This window comes from Rutilus rutilus (assembly GCF_951802725.1).
Source record: "Rutilus rutilus genome assembly, chromosome: 23".
In the NCBI taxonomy this organism is placed as follows: Eukaryota; Metazoa; Chordata; class Actinopteri; order Cypriniformes; family Leuciscidae; genus Rutilus; species Rutilus rutilus.
The window spans coordinates 14,777,621-14,799,672 of NC_140233.1; the positions used below are offsets into that span (position 1 = coordinate 14,777,621).

At 35.0% G+C, this 22,052-nt stretch overlaps 3 protein-coding genes across 4 annotated transcripts; 2 read left to right on the forward strand and 1 right to left on the reverse strand.

Annotated features, from left to right (window-relative positions):
* Positions 1–198: 198 nt before the first annotated feature.
* On the reverse strand, positions 199–10,823 carry LOC311283191 (interleukin-17 receptor A). 2 transcript variants are annotated; one of them, XM_084397464.1, is made up of 11 exons: positions 10,689–10,823; positions 4,278–4,329; positions 4,167–4,191; positions 3,927–4,070; positions 3,633–3,757; positions 3,423–3,543; positions 2,805–2,965; positions 2,628–2,702; positions 2,444–2,513; positions 2,135–2,251; positions 199–1,586 (listed from the first exon to the last, which is right to left on the reverse strand). In XM_084397464.1, exons 2-11 carry the CDS (start codon positions 4,293–4,295, stop codon positions 565–567), a joined length of 1,878 nt encoding a protein of 625 aa, XP_084253590.1. In that variant the 5' UTR covers positions 4,296–4,329; positions 10,689–10,823; the 3' UTR covers positions 199–564. The 2 variants fall into 2 exon arrangements, with proteins under 2 accessions (XP_084253590.1, XP_084253589.1); XM_084397463.1 differs by having other exon boundaries at positions 4,278–4,479; positions 10,689–10,745.
* On the forward strand, positions 8,702–20,099 carry LOC311283293 (troponin I, cardiac muscle-like; the record flags this gene model as incomplete). The annotated part of the gene is made up of 12 exons (XM_084397645.1): positions 8,702–8,779; positions 9,826–9,957; positions 10,052–10,141; positions 10,710–10,883; positions 10,979–11,062; positions 17,170–17,172; positions 18,140–18,171; positions 18,287–18,341; positions 18,544–18,675; positions 19,510–19,599; positions 19,755–19,928; positions 20,010–20,099. Exons 1-12 carry the CDS (start codon positions 8,717–8,719, stop codon positions 20,097–20,099), a joined length of 1,119 nt encoding a protein of 372 aa, XP_084253771.1. The 5' UTR covers positions 8,702–8,716.
* Positions 13,048–14,767, forward strand: LOC311283194 (troponin I, slow skeletal muscle-like). The gene is made up of 6 exons (XM_084397471.1): positions 13,048–13,139; positions 13,226–13,357; positions 13,672–13,761; positions 13,846–14,019; positions 14,453–14,542; positions 14,679–14,767. Exons 1-5 carry the CDS (start codon positions 13,077–13,079, stop codon positions 14,537–14,539), a joined length of 546 nt encoding a protein of 181 aa, XP_084253597.1. The 5' UTR covers positions 13,048–13,076; the 3' UTR covers positions 14,540–14,542; positions 14,679–14,767.
* Positions 20,100–22,052: the final 1,953 nt, after the last annotated feature.

Genomic DNA, 22,052 nt, shown 5'->3' on the forward strand with positions numbered 1-22,052 from the left:
TATATATATATATATATATATATTTATCATTGGTAGGCTACTCCATATATTCTTCATAAACCATGCATGTGAGCCTCAGATTTACATATTCTTTGGTTATAGGTTATCACAACCACAATTCTGAACTATTTTCCTTTGAAAATGTATTCATTCCTTGACACTTCAAAAATTACTGAAAAAAACAGACAATACCAATTTCAAATGTGTGGAAAAAAGAGGTCTGTGCAGTTTATTTATCATAGAAAATCTATATATTTTTTCTGTTGCTTACAGTAGAGCATGGCTCTAGCAATGCCAGGATCATGGGTTCAATTCCCAGGGAATGCAAAAATATTAAATGTGTACCTTGAATGATAAAATGTGTACATTGAATGCATTGTAAATAGCTTTAGATGTAAACATCTGCCAAAAGTAAATGTCTAATATTTTGACATTTGTTTTTCTTTTTCTGTATTTGTCAAAAAGTAATATAACTCGATATGCCAATTTATACATACAGTAGACAAAAGTTTAGACTCATAAAGTTACAGTAGTCTTATAATGCCAAGCTTAATTCAAAAAGATTCACAGAGGCTGTAAACATAAAGCATGTTGTGCGACAGGTTTGGTTGCTGGTAAACCTTTCACATCTATAGTTGTAAAGCTACTCAGAGCTGGACCACAGGAGTGCACATCTGTGGTAAGAACTGAAGAATTCTCATTCAGTAATATGCCTGTCTCTGCGATGGAACACTTTAAGAAATGTTCATCATGACACTTAATCATATTGACAAATGCATGAGCTTCATGTTCTTCAATCAGCTTATAGCATTCAGTGTCAGGGTTATAGTTTATAGGAAACATTGACTCCAAGATGGTTTCCTCTTTTTCATCCTCAGTGTCCAAAAGCTCCATTTCAAACCAGTTTGGATTCTTCAGCTGGTATTTGTGAAAAGCTTCAATAGCATCCTGAAGGGCTCGTCCTGAGGGACAGTTGAAGTAATCATTCACCCTAATGCCTTCAATGCATTTAACCCGCCCTGGCTCATGTTTTTCCATGTCTAAGATACGGAAGTAAAGTTCCTCAAAGTGCTTCATGAGCTTGTACTTCACCACCACGTTAAAAGGTGCTGGAACATCATCCTCACAGCACACGTCATCGAAATAAGCCACCATGTACTTGTGGAAAGATGAAGCGTTAACAAAATCCGGTATAATGAGGCTCAGGGCTGGCGTGAGCATGTCTCCTATGGGTGAACGTTCATCCTCCTTCAGTATCGCTTTGCGCTCACCGCACATTGCCTTCCACTTCGCATGTACGCCTGGAGAGCACAGGATCAGGACTTTGTCTGAGGACTTTCGGATTCGTTCCCTTTGCGTATCTAGCCACTGAATTCTGCCGATTGTGCTGAGCCAGACGGAGTCCAGGAGATCCAGAGTGACGTCTGTGCCACATTTAGCCCTCAGGAAGGCACATAACTTCAAAATGATCTCTTTGTACAGGGGGTGGTCCAGAGAGTAGATGATGATGACTCTCTTGTGCTCTTGAACGGGATTCCACTCCAGTTTACCCTTCGCACAGGTGGAGACGTCTGAGGACGGCGTTTCTATCAAAAGTCAAGATTATTATTAAGAAACCTTCAAAATGTATTCAATAAATAAAGAGTAAGTGGAATAATCAGCAAAAGAATTGAAAAGTGCAGAACAATTTAGCCAATATCTGATTTTATTACATAATAGAATGCCACAATTGGGTTCCGGAAGTAAAAACTTTTTATGGAGAATTTATTTTCTCCATATGGGAAATTGATTTTTAATGATAACGTAAAACACTTAAAAAGGCAGACCTACTGTGAGCTACGAGGTTGTTAATCGATGATATATGCTTTTGTTGAAGCCATCTGTTCACATTATTTCTTGTTTTTTTTTTTTTATAATTGCATTTAACAGCGGAATTCGTGGTGAAAACTACATTACCCATGATGCTGTACAGAAAATTCCACCTATTTAGCCTATAGCCATTTTAATTTGATTATGTTGCAAAGCTTCATGGGATTGTAGTTCTTTCCCTCACTAAATCCGTTGAGTCCTGTACCTTTGTCTTTGCACATTTAAGTAACATGCTTATTTATTTGATCTTTTAATTTGCACTAACCTTTATGTGAGTCCTTGTTCAGCAAAAATGCAACACAGCAACCAACAGCTGCCAATATCCCTAACAACAGACCCAGTATCACCAAAGTAATAAAAGCGACAGGAGCATCTGGAAGAACTGACATTAACATGTTAATAGAGATATTGGTAGCCTATACAAATAAAATAAAATAAAATAAGAGGTCAAATGAACTTTACTTGCATTCAAGATCATACACTGAAACATTTGCATTGCTGTGAATCATAATCTGAATGGCTAATTAAAAATAAACAGGCAACAAGACATTTAATTTTACTGTGTATTACGTACAGGGACAGATATTAACTTTCTCTCTGTAATCCAGACAGTTCTTCATGCTTTGAACAGACAGTGGCTGAATCTGTTGAACAGGACATCTTTTAGCCATTTAATGATATAAGACTCAACACATTCCAATACTACTTGATATTACATATTAACAAACAGCACACATACAAATAATACTTTAACTCACCACCAAGTCCAAATTACAGTGAGTTATCCACCATGCTTCCAGTGTAAAATGAACCATTAGAAATGTCTTTTTGTCCTTTAAAACAGAATTTTTTCACATCATGCTATATGAATATCCGTTAATGAAGGAATAAACATATACAGAGTCTTTTTCTTTAAATCTGAATATTGAACATACCTTTATGACAATGTGAGATGGTTCTGGGTGAAGGTCAGGACTGCAGATGGAGACTTTGTATTGGTCAGAGAATTCTTGTGGTTCGAATTCTATGGTTATCACCAAGTCATTTTTCTTAGAGTTTCTCACTGACCATTTTACCTCCTTATTCCAAATGCTCTCTAAAACGACAAACAGATTTATACAAACAGGAGGTTTTCCTTGTTTAAAACATGTTCAAGCATTTGCTTTAGATAACTCGTTCGCTTAAAGTCACCATGAAATCAAAATTGACTATTCTTGTTCTTTATGGAATATTGCAGTAGTTATTATAAATGAATTATCCGTGCACAACATATTTTTTATATTCATATACCCCTGTAATCTGTAATCAAATTAATGATTCGCTTGCAGCGACATCTCTTCTCTGATGACATGTTTGCTGGCGAGAGGGTGGGGCCACTTGTCACTCAAATGAGACTGACCAATAGCAAACCACAAACATCCAATCAATTCGGACAAAATCCAGCCCCGCCCTCTTCTGACTTTGAATAACTACAACAAATCTAAATATAAACAGTATCTAATCTTCAAGCCTCAACTGTTTTTTTTATTTTTATATTACGTTATTTATCTCACCTGGAATTGTGATGTTGGTTATTTTTGTATAACTTCCTATGTCTGGCTTTGGTAAATTGGTTACAAAAACCTGGTATTTGAAGTTGGGTATGACAACAATTCTGTCCAAAGAAAAAGTCCACTAAAAAAATGAAGGAGAGAAACAAAGCTGAAACAGTGGCATAAATAATACTGCATAGTATATGGTTATACAAGACTTAGTACTCTCACCATGCCCTGCCTTGGGTTTTTTGTCTCCAACAGTGTTTTAAGAAAAATGTAACGAACACAGACGCTGTTATTTGTGACCATCTCAACCACACGCACTTCAGTCCCATTGAGGGAGAATATGCTACCTGTGGATCATAATATAAAGAAAAAAACCTTCAAATAGAATTATGCTGGGCAAACAATTGGGCCAGATGTACATGTTTTTTTTTACAAAAAAGCTATTTGACTGAAATGATTTGATTATTTTTTTTAAATATTGTAGTAATGAACATAGCTGTACATTATCTGCCTTACTGTCAGGTAATTGGATCCATGTAAGGTTTATAACTGGCACAAACTGTCCACTCTCATCCCTCGTGGCTGTTACATTTGCGGTTACAACAGGAGAATGTGGGGCTTTATACCTTGGTATCTTCCAATCCTCATCTGAACAGTTAACTAAGACGTAAAAGAAATATTTGATGAACATCACTTTGATTTTGTCTTTTAAAAACCTCATATTACTTAATTACAATTTAGAGAAAGCATACTTACCTACTTGAACCTTGCAATCTACCCCCTGTCAGAAAAAAAGCATAATGAAAGATGAACACATTCAAAGCATTAATGTTCTATATATAAAAGGGAAGAAAACAGTATCTTTACCTCTTGAGAACATTCCATCGGAGGGAGTTCAATGAGATTCAGGGGTGAGATTCTCATTATGACGCATGAAAGAATGAACAGAAACAGAAAAATCTTACTCATTGTAGTTACGTTTTTGTCTGGTACTGCACCAGACATATGCTGTTTTTGAAGTGCCGGTGGAACAGAATCGAACATCCTCTTATGGTTTATCAAATTTTATCTGTATTCAGAGGAAACCAGGAGATCAGATAATGGGGAGGAGGAGCCTGACGCACACAAAGAATTAAATCTTTTCTCACAAACATTTCCTCTGATATTCAAGTCTGCCTTAAAACAAGCCCTTCTACTACACAGTAGTAGTGGTAGTTCGATTGTTTGTCAGACAGTTATATTTGAACAAATAACTTTAATAACAATTTAGTTCAATTTTAGTTTCATTTTCCTCCAGTGAACTACATCAATTTGGTATACTTCTGAAAACCATTTTAAGCAACATTTTATAATATATAGCTTAGATATTGTGTATCTATAAACTACTGTTAAGTTTAAGGTCATAATGATTTTTTTTGAAAGCACAACCATTTTCAATATTGATAATAACAAGAAATGTTTCTTGAGCAGCAAATCAGCATATTAAAAGGATCATGTGACATGGAAAGACTAATGACTTTAAATTCAGCTTCGCATCACAGGAATACATTACATTTCAAATGATATTCAAATAGAACATAGTTCTTTTAAATTGTAATAATATTTCCCAAAGTTACTGTTTTTATTTTATTTTGGTCAAATAAATGCAGCCTTGGTGAGCAGAAGACCACCCCAAACTTTATATACATATATAAATGTATATATAATTTCACTTAAATGACAATTAATAGGTCATTTTCATTGCCATTTAAGTGAAATGACTGAACTTAAATATACGAGCTTGATAAAAATGACCATTCTAGAAGAAAATTTCAGATGCTACTTAGAGGCTTTTGCATCTGAACTCTTCATATAAATATGTGTGTATATATATATATATACACACACACACCAGCAAGTGACCAGCAAAACATCTAAAAGGCAAACTGTTGGCAAAAAAGCCCACTAGAGGGCTCATGTCAGTTTAAAGAGTAATAAGTAGGATTATTTGGATCACTGTACAAAAGCACTATATTTTTTTAAACAGCAGTTTTCTATTAAGTTGTAGTAAATTATATTTTCATATAGAATTATAACACCATTAGCCAGACTGTCTTTAAACACACCCTACAGAATAATACAAAAGTTTTAATTACACTTAAAAGGAAGAGAACAGTGACCCTAACAAGTAAACTTCCACATTTAAGCACTAAAATGACTTCATGAGATCTGCTGACACTGATAACTACCGCTACATGCCAGCAGTCAGCAGAGGATTTGAGAAGTCTCATTCTGTCACACAGTCAACTCATTGCACAATATTATCACTGACACTTGTAATTAGTCACAGTATAAATGATCACAGCATGCAGGTCCTACATGACCCATCTGAATAGAAAGGTCAGTATCATTTAAAAAAAAACAATCTCTCATAAAAATACTACAATGTCACATTGTCATTGAGCGCGTCACCATTATGAATTTTTAAAGTATAGGTTTGAGTATGCAGCTTTTGGTGGACGAGAACGAGATTTGAATGCATTATAATTATGCAACCTTGTGTAAATTATAATTAAAACCTGACTTTTAGGAGTGTGCTGTCAGTCCCTTCTTAACAAGTACACATGAGTTACTGTCTGCCCTCACCCCATTAGACACGGCACGCAGGCACCATAGCCTTGAAGAACTTTGCCTTTATGGTCCTCAAACACAAGCACGCAAGTTCATAAAGAGGCCGGTTAACTTTAGCGTTTACAAGGAGAAAATTGTTAACAATGCTAACAAAAAATGTAATTTGATTAAATCGTTTAAATAAAAATAATATATGAAAGATTTAATTTTGGGGGCCTGATACCATTATCGTCTCCATGTAAAATACAAAACTAGTGAAAACAATGGTGTCATGCGCATTACGTGTTCAATCTATAGGCGTGTGGTGTTTCTTTACAAAGTGACATTGCCAACTACTGCACTATGATCAATAAGTTATGACAACATGTTTTTACATTGCTTTAACTAATCAAAATTTCTACTTTTTTAAGAAATTATACCAGAATCAACTCGTATTTTTAAACTCAGTTTAATTCAATGTAATTTAAGTTGAAATGACAAACACACAATTTGATTGTACATAAAAATTTAAGGCAACACATGTTTTTACAGTGCAGCAGAATACAGTGTTTTTAGTCGTTTTCGCGTTGCTGTCGTCTGACTTTTCCGTTTTTAGTACAGTACATCGTATATTCTAAAGGTTTTGACAAATGGGTTTATTCATATATCTTTTGACACACTTTACACATAATTATTTCCCTAAGCATGGTTGTTGTTGTTTTTTGGCATTGTCGACTAGTATTTTCCTATTATGAAGTGATAAAATCAGATATTCAAAATCCCCTTTGTAAAAACCTTTACTCTAGACTCTAGTCAACAAAATAAAACAAGAATTTTGAACCTGGCTTTATCCAAGAGATTTCTGTTCAGATTTGTTCAAGTTCAGATTTCTGGTAATTTATGCATATTAGTGCAAACAATTCAGAAAACTTGTAATACAATTTTTTTTTTAAATGTCTATAACATAATCAATCATCTGGGGAAGTATGGTGATGTCTGTAAGTTCATCGTTTTACCCTATTAACCTAGGGTGTCCTTTTCCAGTTGCTACTTTTCACAAATGAGAATTGAAGTGCATGACCCTTGTGCTAGTGTATGTCCATGTCCTGGATGTGGAAAACAAAGAGGCGTAACAGGGGTCTATTTTAGTTAGCCATTCACATGCAGGATTCAACCCATAAATCCTGCACGAAAAAAAATCATATAACATTTATTCTTCTTCCACACCACCACACAACACAGCCTGCCCTGATTGTCTCCAAGTTCAAGGTAAGTCCTATAAGCTATCCCATTCACAGCCCAAGTTTAATGGACCCACACATGTTGTCATAAATACTTAAGGATATTGAGTTTATTGCTGAACATCTGAGAGGATTTGTATTGTACGATCTGTTCATCACTCGTAGATTTACAGTTCACATTCGGAGATAATCATTATTACACCTTCGCTGTTGGGAGGATGGATGCACATCCGTCTTACATTCTCCCGTGTCACGACCGCGGCTCCCCACAGGGACTGGCGAGTGCCACGCTGTGTATTTTCGTAACAAGCTGCTTGTGTCAACTTTAAGGAATGTATGTTATGAAATACTGTACGGTTTCACGGCTAGCTTAGACTTGGAGAAGAGATCAAATGTTCTTGAAAGATTAGGCTCCCAGAACCAATTAGATCCTGAAAACAGATCTCAGGTGGTTTGACTTGCAATTTAGTCACTCAAGAAATTGGCATATAATTCGCTCTGGTGAGTAACCAAAAAAACTACGCCTCTGAAATAGGGGCCAGATTTTGATTGAACTCTTCCTATATTTGTACAAACGAATTAACCATAGACACATTTTGGGTTGCTTTTTTTTTGGGCAATAAAATGCTTTAAAAAATATTTAAAATGCATTTTTCCACTTTTTAACCAAAAAAATAAAGACTATTCAGATAATTTAGTATAAAATACAAGCAATCTTTTCCAAAACTTGAGTTCTGGCTACTAGGATGCGTATGAAAGCATTAGCATCCAGTCTATTGAGTTCAAGGCTAGGGCTTGAAACTGGGCCATGAAAGAATGGCAGCAATGTTCAAATTTAGTCAGGCTGGAAATACTAACAACCATGTGCTTTATCAAGCACAATAGGTACGAATGAAAAAAATAGGTACGGACAGAGTGCTTGGCACCAGTGCTTTATATAAAGGCTCCAAATGAAATTTTCCTGTACATTGTGACTCCTCTGCCTTTCAAAATACTTGGCACTCGTCACCTTTCCAGACTGTGTGGACTGTAGGAATGTTTCCTAGCGACTCACGCAAATCTGACGCACAGATTCACACACTGAATGATATCATCACCTGAAACACATTTAAGATCACATATCTGGAGATCCATGACCTTTGTTATGGCGACTTATGTTGGAAAAAGGAACGTTATCATTTGGTCCATTTAAACACCTTATAAAAATTAATTTTAATGAGAACTCTTCCCTTTTTAGGGTCCATAAAGAGAAACAACCATGTCTGAAGGGTAAGTACTTTAACAATGTTATGATTAAAACTGTAAAGTGGATAAATTGTTTCTCTTTTGTTAATCCATTTTGGCGTTTCTTTTCTTTCCTTATTGCTGCGCTCTGTGATTCATCATTGTAGTCCTGTAAGTCACTTCCCTTTTGGCAAACTTAACAATAATTCATAAGATTTAGCAGGTCAAAAAAATGATTTGGAGTGATTAAACATGACTTGTTTTGCTTTTCAGAGAAAAACAAAGTATACTGCCACAAGGCGGCTGCTCTTAAAAGTAAGTCCGTTTTTTTTATTTATAAAATACACTACCGGTCAAAAGTTTGGATTTTTTCTTTTTTAAATACTTCTATTCAGCAATAACGCATTAAATTGATTTAAAAGTGACAATAAAGACATTTAAAACAATACAAAAAAATTATATTTCAAGTTTTTCCTTTGAACTTTCTATTCATCAAGGTATCCTGCAATAAAAATGTATCACGGTTTCCACAAAAATATTAAGCAGCTCAACTGATTTCAACATTGATAATAAGAAATGTTTCTTGAGCACCAAATCAGCATATTAGAATGATTTCTGAAGGATCATGTGACACTGAAGACTGAAGTAAAAGTGCGTTCAAGCCATATCGTAATTACCCTTATGACTCTTAACTGTAAAAAGCCTTTACGTGCTTGTAGAACAACGTATTTACAACGCGTAAACTCGTAGTTTTCCGAGAGCTACGACTTGTAGCACGTGGCTGCTGTACCACCTGACCACTGCAGATTTAAAGTGTGTTCGGCTTGAAGTGGCGCTGCGCAGACGTATGCGTTCAGTGTATGACATCAAAGTACAGCGAGAGCGATTCGCATACAGAGCTTTATTTACATTTATTTTATGTAAATGGCGTGAACGCAGCATAATGATGGAGAAAATTCAGCTTTGCATCACAGGAATAAATTACATTTTTAAATATATTAAAATAGTAAACAGTAATTTTAAATTGCAATACTATCTCATAATATTACTGTTTACTGTATTTTTTATAAAATAAATGCAGCCTTGGTGAGCAGAAGAGACTTCTTTAAAAAAATCTTGATCATTATTTCTGACCCCAAACTTTTCAATAACAGTGTATATTTTTTTTTTTGAGAAATACTGATTTGGTTTATAAGCATAATACTTATATTTAATATGTAATACTAAACTTCATTACAGTAATGCAAGACTAAAATCCATGACGAAATGGCCAGCCGTGTTAGCAGTGTGCTGCGCTATGCGCTAAGCTATGTGCTAATCTGTTGGAACTTCATAGTCACGTCAGTGCTGTTACATTACAGAGCAAATTACTGCTGAAGGCCACATCTATGCTGGTAGCTGAAAAAGAGCAGAATAAAAGAGAAAGAGATGATGCTCTTACTGAGAGGCTTCCTCCTCTCAAACTATCTGGTCTGTCTGTACAGGAGCTCCAGGTATTTTCTAGAATAAAAAGTTCTGCAATAACAATATGCAAACGAGTATATATAGAGTATATATATATATATTCACATGAATGTTTTTTTGCAGGAACTTTGCAAAGAGCTTTCCCGCAAGATTGATGTTGTTGACGAGGCTCGGTATGATCTTGAAATTAAAGTGGATAAAAATGAAAAAGAGGTAATGGTTGCGATGTTGTATCACGTTTAGAAAGACAAACAAAAGATTAATAGTAGTTTATTCATGAATAAAAATGTTAACTCCAAGGTAAAGCTTGTCACTAACAATGTCAAGGTCATGGGTTTGAATCCCAGAGAACATACAAATGATAAAGGACCTGCACAATGTCTCTCAAAAAGTGCTATTTGACTATTTATACACTATTATATTATTTAATATTATTTAGAATTAGCTTTTAGTTTCATATTTTATTTTAAAATTTACTTTAAGTTTTAGTAATTTTGTGCTTGTAATTTTTTTTAAACATTTCTACATATATTTGTTTTTATTTCAGTTTTAGTTATGTTGGTACTTCAACTTGTATTTATTATTAACAATGATTTATTTCAGTTAGTTGCCAAGGCAAGATTTATTCGTTTTTTAGGTTTTTTATTTTATTTCACCTTTATTTCAATTTGTGAAAATTATTTTTTTAGTTAGCAATAACAACTGCTCTCAGACGAATAAATGCAAAACCGACATCAAAAAGGGTTGTTTTGCAAGTTACCGTTGTTGTGGTCCATTTCAGATCCAGTCCTTGAACCAGAAGATTTGGGAAATGAAGGGTACAACTCAACGAACCAAACTGAAGAAGGTTAAGAAGTCACATGATGCCGTGTTTGGCGCGCTGACCGAATCCAAAATGTCATCGAAGTCAGATTTCAAGGCCAACCTAAAGACAGTAAAGAAAGAAGATGAAAAGGTGATGCCTTTCAGTCTTTTAGAAATATAAATGCATTCATTCAAACAAAGCGAAACGCATTCCAACCCTATTTTATTTATTTGATCCATTTATAGAAAGAAGAGGTGACTGACTGGCGTAAGAATGTGGAGGCCATGGCTGGAATGGAGGGCAGAAAGAAGCTGTTTACTGCTGGACAATAAAGAAGGTACAAAGCTAATTTGTCAAATTTAACTGCGTTTGAGTGATGTAAAACAAGCATTTTGACAGAAAAATGACATTGTTTTCCTAATTTTTCAGATTCTGTAACAAGAAAGGAGAGCAACAGATGTGTGCCAAGGCAGGGAAACACACACGGTTTGAAGCAAGAAAAACCAAACCAAATACAACTTTGATTTGTTATGACTAATAATGTCAATCACACACACACACACACACACACACACACACACACACACACACACACACACACACACACACACACACACACACACACACACTGTTTATAATGTTCATAGTTTAAGTATTTTTTGTAGGTGAGCTTAGCTCTTAGTGTGTCTTTACCAGTTCCTGTCTTTTGCTGCAATTTGTGGACATTCTGTACAAATGTGTTTACATTTGAAACTAAATATGATACTTTGTGTGTGATATGCTAAATACATCATATATGCATGAGAAAAATAATCAGACTGGAAATTAATTGTATGCAATATTGTGAACTAGTGCTGTTCAGGAATAAAAGATGTCAGATATTGTAACTCTTTCTACACTGCTGGAAGTAAAAATTGCAATGTAATGGCATTCCAAAATTAAATGACCCCATGCAACAAAGAAACGTGTTGTGTCACCGTGCAATTCCCCTGCAAAACAAACTTGTGTCCTTGAAATGCATTTCTGCACTTGTATATGTGCATAACTGGTTTTAGGTTACCACATGTTGTGTGTATATTTACCCATATTCAATGCCGTTCGAATCAGCCAAGTTAAGAGTGGTATCATTTATTTGGATTTCACACTATACTAAAACCCTTTGGGATGTGTATAAAAATTTAAAGAAACAACAGATACCCTGATTCAGCTATTCATGTTATCTTCCAAAATAAATCATTCAATCAGTTCAAAATTCACTAGACTCTGTGGTCACTTTTACTTGCAGTACATACAGCTACTGTACAGCAAATCGTTTTCTGCCTTGTACGGTCAAACAATGGGAAATGAAGAGGGACTGGCAGTGGACAATGTATGCAATTGTGTTATAGTGGTGCTGAGTAAAATGAGCCTCTGGGTAAAAGGGTTCAGTCTATTTTAGTGAGCCACTCAGAGGAAGCCAAAGAGCCCATAAAATTTGCTTGGGTTTCCTTGTGTACTGACATTGTCCCACTCTACTCGTTCACTTGGAGTGGTCTTTGGAGAAACAGGTATGAACAATTGCACTATTTGGCACAGCTAACAGTAAAAGCAATGCATTTGATTGCTCTAAAAATAACAGAATTACCCATGAGATACAAGTGCTGACATCAAATTAATGTGTAGCATAGCACAGATAGTTTGGTCTTTGAAAACTTTAATGAGACATGATTGGTTACATTGTTGAGATCTGATCTGAAGCTGTAGGAAATTGGAGCTGAAGTTGATCTTAAGCTGTCTAGGAGAAACAATTGAGACTTTTCATCATTTACGACTTTTGCTTCCTACTTTCTTTGGCTTTCTGATTCTGGTTCATCCATCAGAAAACTATTACTGTGTGATGTTGAGAAGTGGTGTTTATATATATATATATATGTGTGTGTGTGTGTGTATGTGTATGTGTGTGTGTGCGTTCATGTACCTCCAAAATTATGCTTATGAAGTGCATTATTATTTAGTAATAATAACTGCCGCTTTTCAGTGACTCACCAATCTTTACATTTCAGATTTTTTACTTAGATTTGCACTTAGAAGGTCACAATGTCTGAGTCGTAAGTATTCTGTCTTTTAAGTTGTTAATATCTATATGCATACAGTATCAGCTATCTTGTTGTAAATGTGCATGTTTAAAACATCCCTACTTTTCATAAATTACTATACTTTTACAATTCCTTTTCATAAATTACAACTACTTTTACTATTCCTTTTCATAAATTGAAAACTGCCATTTTAGACAGGTAAGTGGACTTTATAACTTTCACTTTTTGTACATGGAAATTTGTTTTTTTAATTAACAGAACCCAATAAATGTGCTTATTCTTTCAGCGACCCAAATCTAAGATTTCAGCTTCCAGGAGGTTGTTCTTAAAGGTATTTGGTTCTTTCTGTTTTACTGAGATGTCTGTTTTTTTAAAGATGATACATTTAGCAATGCTTTTTGATATGTTTTGCTTCAGACAAAACTCCTGAAGAAAGCAACATCTATGCTTGTAAATGAAAAAGAAGATAAGCAGAGAGAGAGAGAGACCACCTTGAGTGAGAGAGTGCCACCTCTACAATTGTCCGGTCTGTCTGTTCAAGATCTTCAGGTAAACCTAACATAGCCTGTTAACTGTCAGTGTCCTGGTAGCGGGACACTGACAGGCTTTTGCCTTTATAACATATTTTAGTAATGATCATGAATTAGGTTTCATTCGAAAGCTTAAACACTCATAATTCATCCTGTGTAAACCATTTTTTGAAATTGGACATTGTCTTACTATGGAAATGGTTCTTTAAATCCTTTTAGCAGGTTCATTTTTTGTGATCTCAACTTTAAATTTGGAATGCAGCTTCATGAATTACAACCATTTAAATTTCAAAAAGAAATTTGTCAAAATTTTTTTACTTACTGTGTTCTCAGGCTCTCTGCAAAGACCTTCATCAAAAGATTGATGTTGTAGATGAAGAAAGGTACGACATCTCGGCCAAGGTTACCAAAAATGAAAAGGAGGTACTACACCATCAGGGGAATCACTTTGGATCTTATTAGATTCAACGGAAATACACTGGAATTAACTTTATGTGGCTGCTTTAGATTACAGATTTAAACATCAAGATCACCGAACTTAGAGGCAAAATGAAGAGACCTGCACTGAAGAGGGTGAAGATCTCTGCCGATGCCATGTTGGGTGCTCTTCTGGGCTCCAGAGTCAAAGAGTCTGTGGATTTCAAAGCCAACCTCAAGACACACAAGAAAGAAGAGGAGAAGGTAAGTCATGAACAAAACTGAATCATTGAAAGATGAATTATATCGTTGAAATGTATTCAATTAATTTAGCATTTGGTCACACTTTAGATTAGGGTCCAATTCTCACTATTAACTAACTACTTTTGCCTCAATAAACTCCTAATTACTGCTTATTGATAGTTAGTAAGATAGTTGTTAAGTTTAGGTTTCGGGTAGGATCCCCCCCCCCCCCCCCCCCCCCAAAAAAAAGGGATTAAGGGATGTAGAATATGGTCATGCAGAATAAGGCATTAATATGTTCCTTTATAAGTACTAATAAACAGCCAATATCCTAGTAATATGCATGCTATAAGCAACTAGTTATTAGTGAGAATTGGACCCTAAACTAAAAAGTTACCTAGTATTTCTGTGCTATTTTAACACATACCTGTTGTTCCACCTGTTCCTCTCATAGAAAGAAGAGGTGACTGACTGGCGTAAGAATGTGGAGGCCATGTCTGGAATGGAGGGCAGGAAGAAGCTGTTTGATGCTGGACAATAGATGGTGAATTAAAAAAAGAAGCATTGTTTTCTAATTATTCTTAAAGAATAAGAATATATATTCTTATAGAAAACGTCTTGCATGAAATATTTCACCTTGACTTTCAGCAAATTAATTTTTTTTTTTTTTTTTCTTACAGATAGCAACTACATGAGATCTGACATCAGAATTCAGGGAATTCAAAAACATTTCAAAATTAATGTATAAATCAACTCAAGTTCATACAAAGTGAATTCTATTTTAATAGCTTTCATTCATGGATGCATGTTTTCAAATTTATTTAGACAAGAAAACAATGTCTCGGACTTACTTGATGTGCTACTTAATGATTTATGTGATGTTCAGCTCTTTTCTGACTTAAAAAATAAATACAGATCAGAAAGGCTAAATGTTTTGTCTATTACTTTATTAAAACTAACTGCCAGCAATAAAGATGAAACAAAACAAAAGACCTCTGGAGATGTTTAGATACAACAATAGCCCTAAATGTAGCAGGACAAGGCTCTGACCTTGCCATACATTTTTATCTGTTTGACCTCACCTCATAGCAGACATACAGTAACATTGTGTCCTGGGAATTCCTTCAGTTGGTCTAACGTCAATCAACAATATTTGTAAACTGGTACACTACCTTGAAAAGTCGGATTAAAGCAATAATTCGACTTTTCAAAATGTCAGTAGACCAACTAAAATCGTGGCAGCCCAATTTTGGAGTACATTTACGTTTCGCTAATCGCTAGGCTATGCATGATAATCGACTAAAATTGCGCATGCTCCAAAAACATCGGTGACGCACGATCTTTCAAAATGTTTACATAGTTTGCATTGTGTCATGTATAATTTGACAAAAAGATGACGACTGCAACGAGACTACTCAAAAAATCGGTGTAGCTCAAAAAGACGATTATTTTTTATCCGTGTTTATTGATCTCTTAAAGGGCCAGCTACAATTACATTTCCATCCATTTAAAAATATAGTAATAATAAAAAATATAACTAGCGTCATAATATGATACTGAACAGAGCAAAAATGAGTGGTTCTTAGCAGATCATGCTGGCTGATGCAGTTTTAACTTGAACACTAGCCATTTAAAGACAAGAACTTGCATTTGGCATTTCATCATCTGGCCATAATGGCCTAAAAATAAATCCAGGACAAATGGCAGGTGGTAATTCATTACATGTCTCTTGGCGTGTCCCCTCTCAGGGAGAATGAGGTGTGACAGTGCTTCCACCCAGGGCTCGATTTGAGAGGGGATTTGAGGGATGGCACCCCCCTTGTTGAAATAAATGACCAAAAGCATCCCCTCAACCCCTATCATGCAAATGAAATATTACAATTCTCTATGTATGATAATTAACTAACTATAAATAACAGCAATTGACCAATCAGAACTCTATAATGTAACACGCATTTTTCGAGCAGTTCAAAATGGCTAAGAGAACAGTTCAAGCACATCTTTTGACGTTTTTTTAAATGATATGATGTTATTTTTAAAATGGCATGATATTTATTTGATTAGCGTTTAATGAAAGTGAATGCAATCACCAAGGTGACGCACACATGCATATTTTAGCTAAATGTACGTGTTTGTTTTAATTATTCATGTATTTGTTTAAATCTGCACAGAAACTATTCAAACCACAGCTAGCAAAACTGTACTGCTAATAGCCTGACATAAGCACTCAAGCAGCCGGCCGCTAATAGCTCGACAGCGGCACTTTTGACTGAGTTTCTGGCTGTTTCTATCCAGTTATTTATAATAAAAGAATGCATGCTGCACATGTGACAGTGAGGGATGAAAGACAATTGTGTGTATGTGTGTGAGAGAGAGAGAGAGAGAGAGAGAGAGGATTGGGGCGGGGAGGAGATGCATGCGTTCCATTCAGCATTGATCACCCTATTCTTCAGTGCCCTCTGAAGACATTATTTAGGTAGTTTGGCACAGGGATTGTGTGTGTGTGTGTGTGTGTGTGTGTGTGAGAGAGAGAGAGAGAGAGAGAGAGAGAGAGAGAGAGAGAGAGAGAGAGAGAGAGAGAGAGAGAGAGAGAGAGAGAGAAAATCTGGTGCTCAGTCATACAATACTAGTCATATAAATTATTTGAATTGTTTGTACAATTTGACCTCTCCTTCCACCTGCTCACTGTCCTCTAACGCAAGAAAAGATTTATTACACCACATCGCGTTCTGCCAGCTCAGTTGCTTAATGTGCTTGGAAATTATCACGTTCATGAGATAGATGTCATGGCACGTATAAACTTAGATTGCAAAAACTATTTGCCATTTGTTTTTTCCACTTCCACTCTTTTTTCTCATCCCTTCTATTTTTCACATGCAGACAATGTTTCTAATATGAATTAATAATATATAATTGGTTTAACTATATCATTTATAAGTTGTATCTTAATAAGATAAGCCTTATTTACTGGTCCACACTGCATAGCTGCTGGTCTCTGTCCGAAAGAAAGTTTTACTATGCTAGTTTACTGTGTGAACAGTAAATGCCAGTGGCACAGACGGGTTCTATTTTAGAAAGACGTTCTCATGGGTGCTGAAACTATAAATCTAAGGATTTTCTTCTTTCCTCTGTCAGCCAGTTAACCCACACTCCTCTCTTTTCTTCTTCTAGCAGGTATGTCTTTTTCAGTGGCCATAAGAGACTAACAGCTGTGTGTTCGGTTATTTTTGATGGCAAATGTGTCATTAAACTCAGGCGATTATCTAGCTGTGATGGTATATATGAAAGGATTTCATTATTATTTATTCAAAACTGGTAAGAAATCGGGCACAATTGCATCGTTATCTATTCAGATGTCTCTCAAATTAGCGACAATCCTGGAAGATTTTCACCTCTGCGTAAACTATGCACAGAACTCTTACTGCTGTGTAGAGAACTAATAGGTCAAACGCATGGACTAAAGGGTCTGATTCCCACTGTCATTATGGAATTTGAATTAATTTATGCATGATTCCTCAAAGATTGCATAAATTATACACATTTATTAAATATTCATACAAAAGTTGCCTTTTGATTAAAAGTTTTGATTTTGTATATGGTAGTCAAACTATCATATGCATCTGAAAAGTGATATCTGTGACTTGCAAAAGGACATCAAAGTTTTTCCCTTTAAGTTACTTTATATTTATTATAAAACTTTAATTTTCTTTGTCATAACACCATATCACACCATAGGATCAGTGTTGTTATTGTTAACTTTAAACTAATAGAAAAAGTTTAAGTTCATCAATTTAAATAAAATAAAATATGAATTAGATATAAATATAAACTTATAAATAAATAAATAAATAAATATAAAATTTAGAAATGTTGCCTTAATTGACAGCACTAAAAATGACTAAAACTGAAATAAATATCAATTAAAGCTAAATAGAAATATTAAAAATGCACAAAAAATCATTAAAACTTAAACTAAAGTTAAAACTGAAAATATAAACAAAAACAAATTAAAAATACTATAATAGTACATAAATAATTCTGAAATAACACTGCCGGATAGGGTTCAAATGCTTATTCTGAATATTCTCATATGTGTTTCAGAGTAGTGATGATTGTTTGAAATAGTTATTATATTTTGCAGATAAGAAGGGACTACAGAAGCATGTCTGATGCGTGAGTATCTCTACCTTCATCAGTAATAACCAACTATTTGAATTATGATATCTGTCATATGTCTCTATCAACATTTTCTTCTATCTATATGCTCTACTGGCTGCTTGAACCCAAGTCCCCAACCAAAGCCAAAACCCAAGATAACTTCAGCCCGTCGGCTGGGGTTGAAGGTGAGCGCCACCTGCTGACCACAGTCACACATACATTTTAGCAACTTTGTGTGTTCAAGTAGAGACAGGGGCATGTTTTTTTTTAAATATTGCAACTCTAATAAAGGCCATTTATTTGCTACTTTTGTGAGATTCTACATTCATACCAAAAGTGATCAATGTTTTACCTTGACGTGATTACAATGGACCTGTCATCGTGAAGATGAGGCTGCTGAGTACAGCAATGGAAATGCTGATAGTAGAGAAGCAGGACAAAGAGAAGGAGAGGGAGCAAGTGCTGAATGAAAGAATTCCTCCAATCAACATTTCCGGCCTGTCAGTACAGGAATTACAGGTACAATTAAATCTTTTAAATGGATCATCGAACACCATTTATACAACTTAAAGGGATAGTTAACCCCCCAAAAATGAAAACTCTGTCATCTTTACTCACCCTGACCCTCATAAACTTCGCAGAGCACAAAGGCAAAGCAATTGTGCCCTCAACTTTTGCATTGCCCCAATAAACTTTGCGTAAGTTTGCAAAGAATTTAAAAGTTTTGTGAGAGATTGTGAAAGCATCGAAATATAGATGTCCCTCCCAAGTCCAAAAAGCGTTGACATTTTTTTTTTTTACATTTTTTTTTTTTTTTTAACCATCACCATGTTTTTTAGGGCCTTTATTCAAGTCATCTCATATTCTTTTCCTTTTAGAAACCTATATGACATTTTTTTTATTTTGTTTTTCCCCATTATTTATGATATATGGGATTTCCAACCTTTTTTTGTTAGCTGAACCCCTTTGACCTAAAGCATTTAGGCTACTTGAAGAACCCTCTCAGATCTTAAGTTAACATTTTTAATAGCACAGGCATTTGTCAATGTTGCTTGGATGCAATGATTTTTCGAAAACAAATAAAATATTAAATGTGAGTGTTTTATTTTAAAATTAGCCTATTTGTTTAGTTTAAGTTTACATTTTTCTTTAATATTTCATTTAAAATATATATAGGCTATATATAAAAAACATTTTTTTTTATTAATTAGCTTTTCATCTGAAGTTTCCTCACAAAGCCCAGTTTTGGAAACTGCTCTACACAGCATAAAAACCCATGTATCCTAATAGACAGGCTTCTAATCAAGTGTTACCATACCATGTTTTAGTTTGTTGACACTGTTTTGTGTGTAGAAACTTTGCAAGGATTTGCACCTCAAGATTGATGTGATTGATGAGGAACGCTATGACATTGACGTTAAGGTGGCCAAAAATGACAAAGAGGTAAGAAAAACTGTGTAACAAACATCAGCATTTTGATAAACGGTTCTCAATGATGAAGCCATTGTGTTATGTTGGCACTGAATCGACCAGTTTGCTTAGCAGCTCGGTCAAAAGACTGCGTTATGGTGCAACACGTGTGGTCTGTGTTGATAAAGATACAGGAAATGAATCAGAAGATCTATGAGATGAAGAGCAAGCTGAAGAGGCCTAACCTGAAGAGAGTGAAACTGTCGGCTGAACAATTGCTAAGCGTTCTTCTGGGCTCCAAACACACAAAGTCCATTGACTTCAAAGCTAACCTGAAGACTGCAAAGAAAGAAGAGGAGAAGGTATGATATAAGTAAAATATATCAAATAAATTAAATGGACAGCATTGCTAATACTCATAATTGTGTCTTTACCTTCCCCAGAAAGAAGAGGTGACTGACTGGCGTAAGAATGTGGAGGCCATGACAGGAATGGAGGGCAGAAAGAAGCTGTTTACTGCTGGACAGACCTAAAAGGTAAATACTATAGGCTAATAGTGACTATTGACTCACTCTTTAGACAATGATTTGCCGCCACCTACGGGCAGTTTTAGTTTCATCACATTTTTTTCTACAAACATTTACATTCATAGTTTCATTTGCGGCTGATAAAATCACATCATTAGCCTTCATCCCGCAATGGCAAGAGAAATTAATTAAGAAATGTTTATTCGTGGTGGACTGTGTACACATACCCTGTACTTAAGTGGAGAAATGTACTTGAAGCAGTGAGGTTTCTAATGCGACACAAGTTAGACAGACCTAGGTAGAGCGCAGTCTGACATTATTATTAATTATTAGACACACTTGATATGAAAATATCATCTTACTCGGATCTTGGCTCATTTGGGCGGGATAAAACCAAATCGAGTGTTTATACTCGCTTAACTGCTGCAAGTTTAATTTTCTGGATCAATTCACAAATGAACATTCGATGTTTAGACTAACGTTAGCCTAACAACAGACCAGTTGATTGAAGCTCTCGGAGAATAGCTCGATTTCTTCACTTTAAAATATCGAGGAACAGCATGTTTTCCTAAAATAAAGTGGTGGGAAAAGTCTGTAATGTAGTGAAGAAAAAAAATTGTTTCATTAAAACTAAATGAACAAAGCATACACATTAGCCTATTGCAGTGTCATGTATCATACAACTGCACCCGACAAAAAAAACAAAAAAAAACATCCTTAAAATAAGTGTCTTTTCATGTTAATTCAATTAAACCGATACTCCTCCTGCAGTGGAGAAATACATTTTTGTTTAAATGTTGTGGGGTTGTTCATGAGTTAGCCTAAAGACCAGCTTAATTTAGCAAAACAATAATTTCAGGCACATTGCGAGATACAGGCTAATGTTTTTTCATTCTAATGCCTGTGACACTGCAGCTGCACAGCTTTTCCAGGTCATATAGATTTGAATGACAGACTACGAACACATCAGAGCCAATCAGAGTAGGCAGGGGGCGGAGCGACACGTGTAGCCACGCCCCTTTCTGTAAGCTGCAGCCAGGTGTACTTGAAAGCTTTTTGCAGCACTTCGTTATCGGAAAGCCAAGTTCTAAACTTTAAAATCGGAGTAGATTAAGTGTAAAACATTTCGTATTCATATTGTATTAAATCCCTTATCTAATCTCTATTCTCTGATTTTTATTCCTTTCCTCTCATGGCCTGGTCGCTGTCCAAGGTGTTCGCTGAGAGGCTGAGAGAGTGACGAAGATTCAGTGTTGATCTTGTTTTTTCTTGTTGATTGTACTGCGGATTAGAACGCGTTTATAAATAGACTGTTTTGTGAAATAAGAGTTTACATTGTTATATGCGATTGTAATGGATAATGGTAGATAGAATGCGTTTATAAATAGACTGTTTGTGTGAAATAAGAGTTAACAATGTTATAGGCCTATGTGATTGTAATGGATAATGGTAGATAGAATGCGTTTATAAATAGACTGTTTGTGTGAAATAAGAGTTACCCATGTTAAATAGCTAAACCAGAGACAATAAAGTAATAGTCCTATAGGCTAACATGTTGTTTTGTTTGTTTTTTAACAAAAAAAATATATTTTGTTTCATTATTTTATTTTATATATTTTAATTGCATAAACATCTCTCTAGATATGACAATTTGGTTAGATATAAACTATAGCATTAGTGTCTGAGAAAAATCTCTTTAAATGTCTTGCAGATGGCAGCAGTACAAAACCAATTATGTCAAAAAATATAAACATTTCATAAAGTACATTTTCAAAATGTTAAAAAGCCTTGAGAATGTCTAATAATGCTATTGTTAATGTGTTATTTTATTTTTACGCCAAACATATCATTTTGATAACATCAGTTTCACAGAACGCAAGGTAACAATTTACAATAAGGATCAGTTAACATTAGTAAATGCATTAAGTAACATTCAAAACATTTGTTTCAGTCTTTCTT

Coding starts and splice junctions, on each gene's coding strand:
- LOC311283194 (XM_084397471.1), top strand. CDS start 13,077: ATGTGCTTATTCTTTCAGCGACCCAAATCTAAGATTTCAGCTTCCAGG. Junction 13,140..13,225: donor CCAGGAGGTTGTTCTTAAAG/GTATTTGGTTCT, acceptor GTTTTGCTTCAG/ACAAAACTCCTGAAGAAAGC. Junction 14,020..14,452: donor ACAAGAAAGAAGAGGAGAAG/GTAAGTCATGAA, acceptor TTCCTCTCATAG/AAAGAAGAGGTGACTGACTG.
- LOC311283191 (XM_084397463.1), bottom strand. CDS start 4,454: ATGTTCGATTCTGTTCCACCGGCACTTCAAAAACAGCATATGTCTGGT. Junction 3,544..3,632: donor AAAACCCAAGGCAGGGCATG/GTGAGAGTACTA, acceptor TCATTTTTTTAG/TGGACTTTTTCTTTGGACAG. Junction 2,252..2,443: donor GAAAGTTAATATCTGTCCCT/GTACGTAATACA, acceptor TGTTAATGTCAG/TTCTTCCAGATGCTCCTGTC.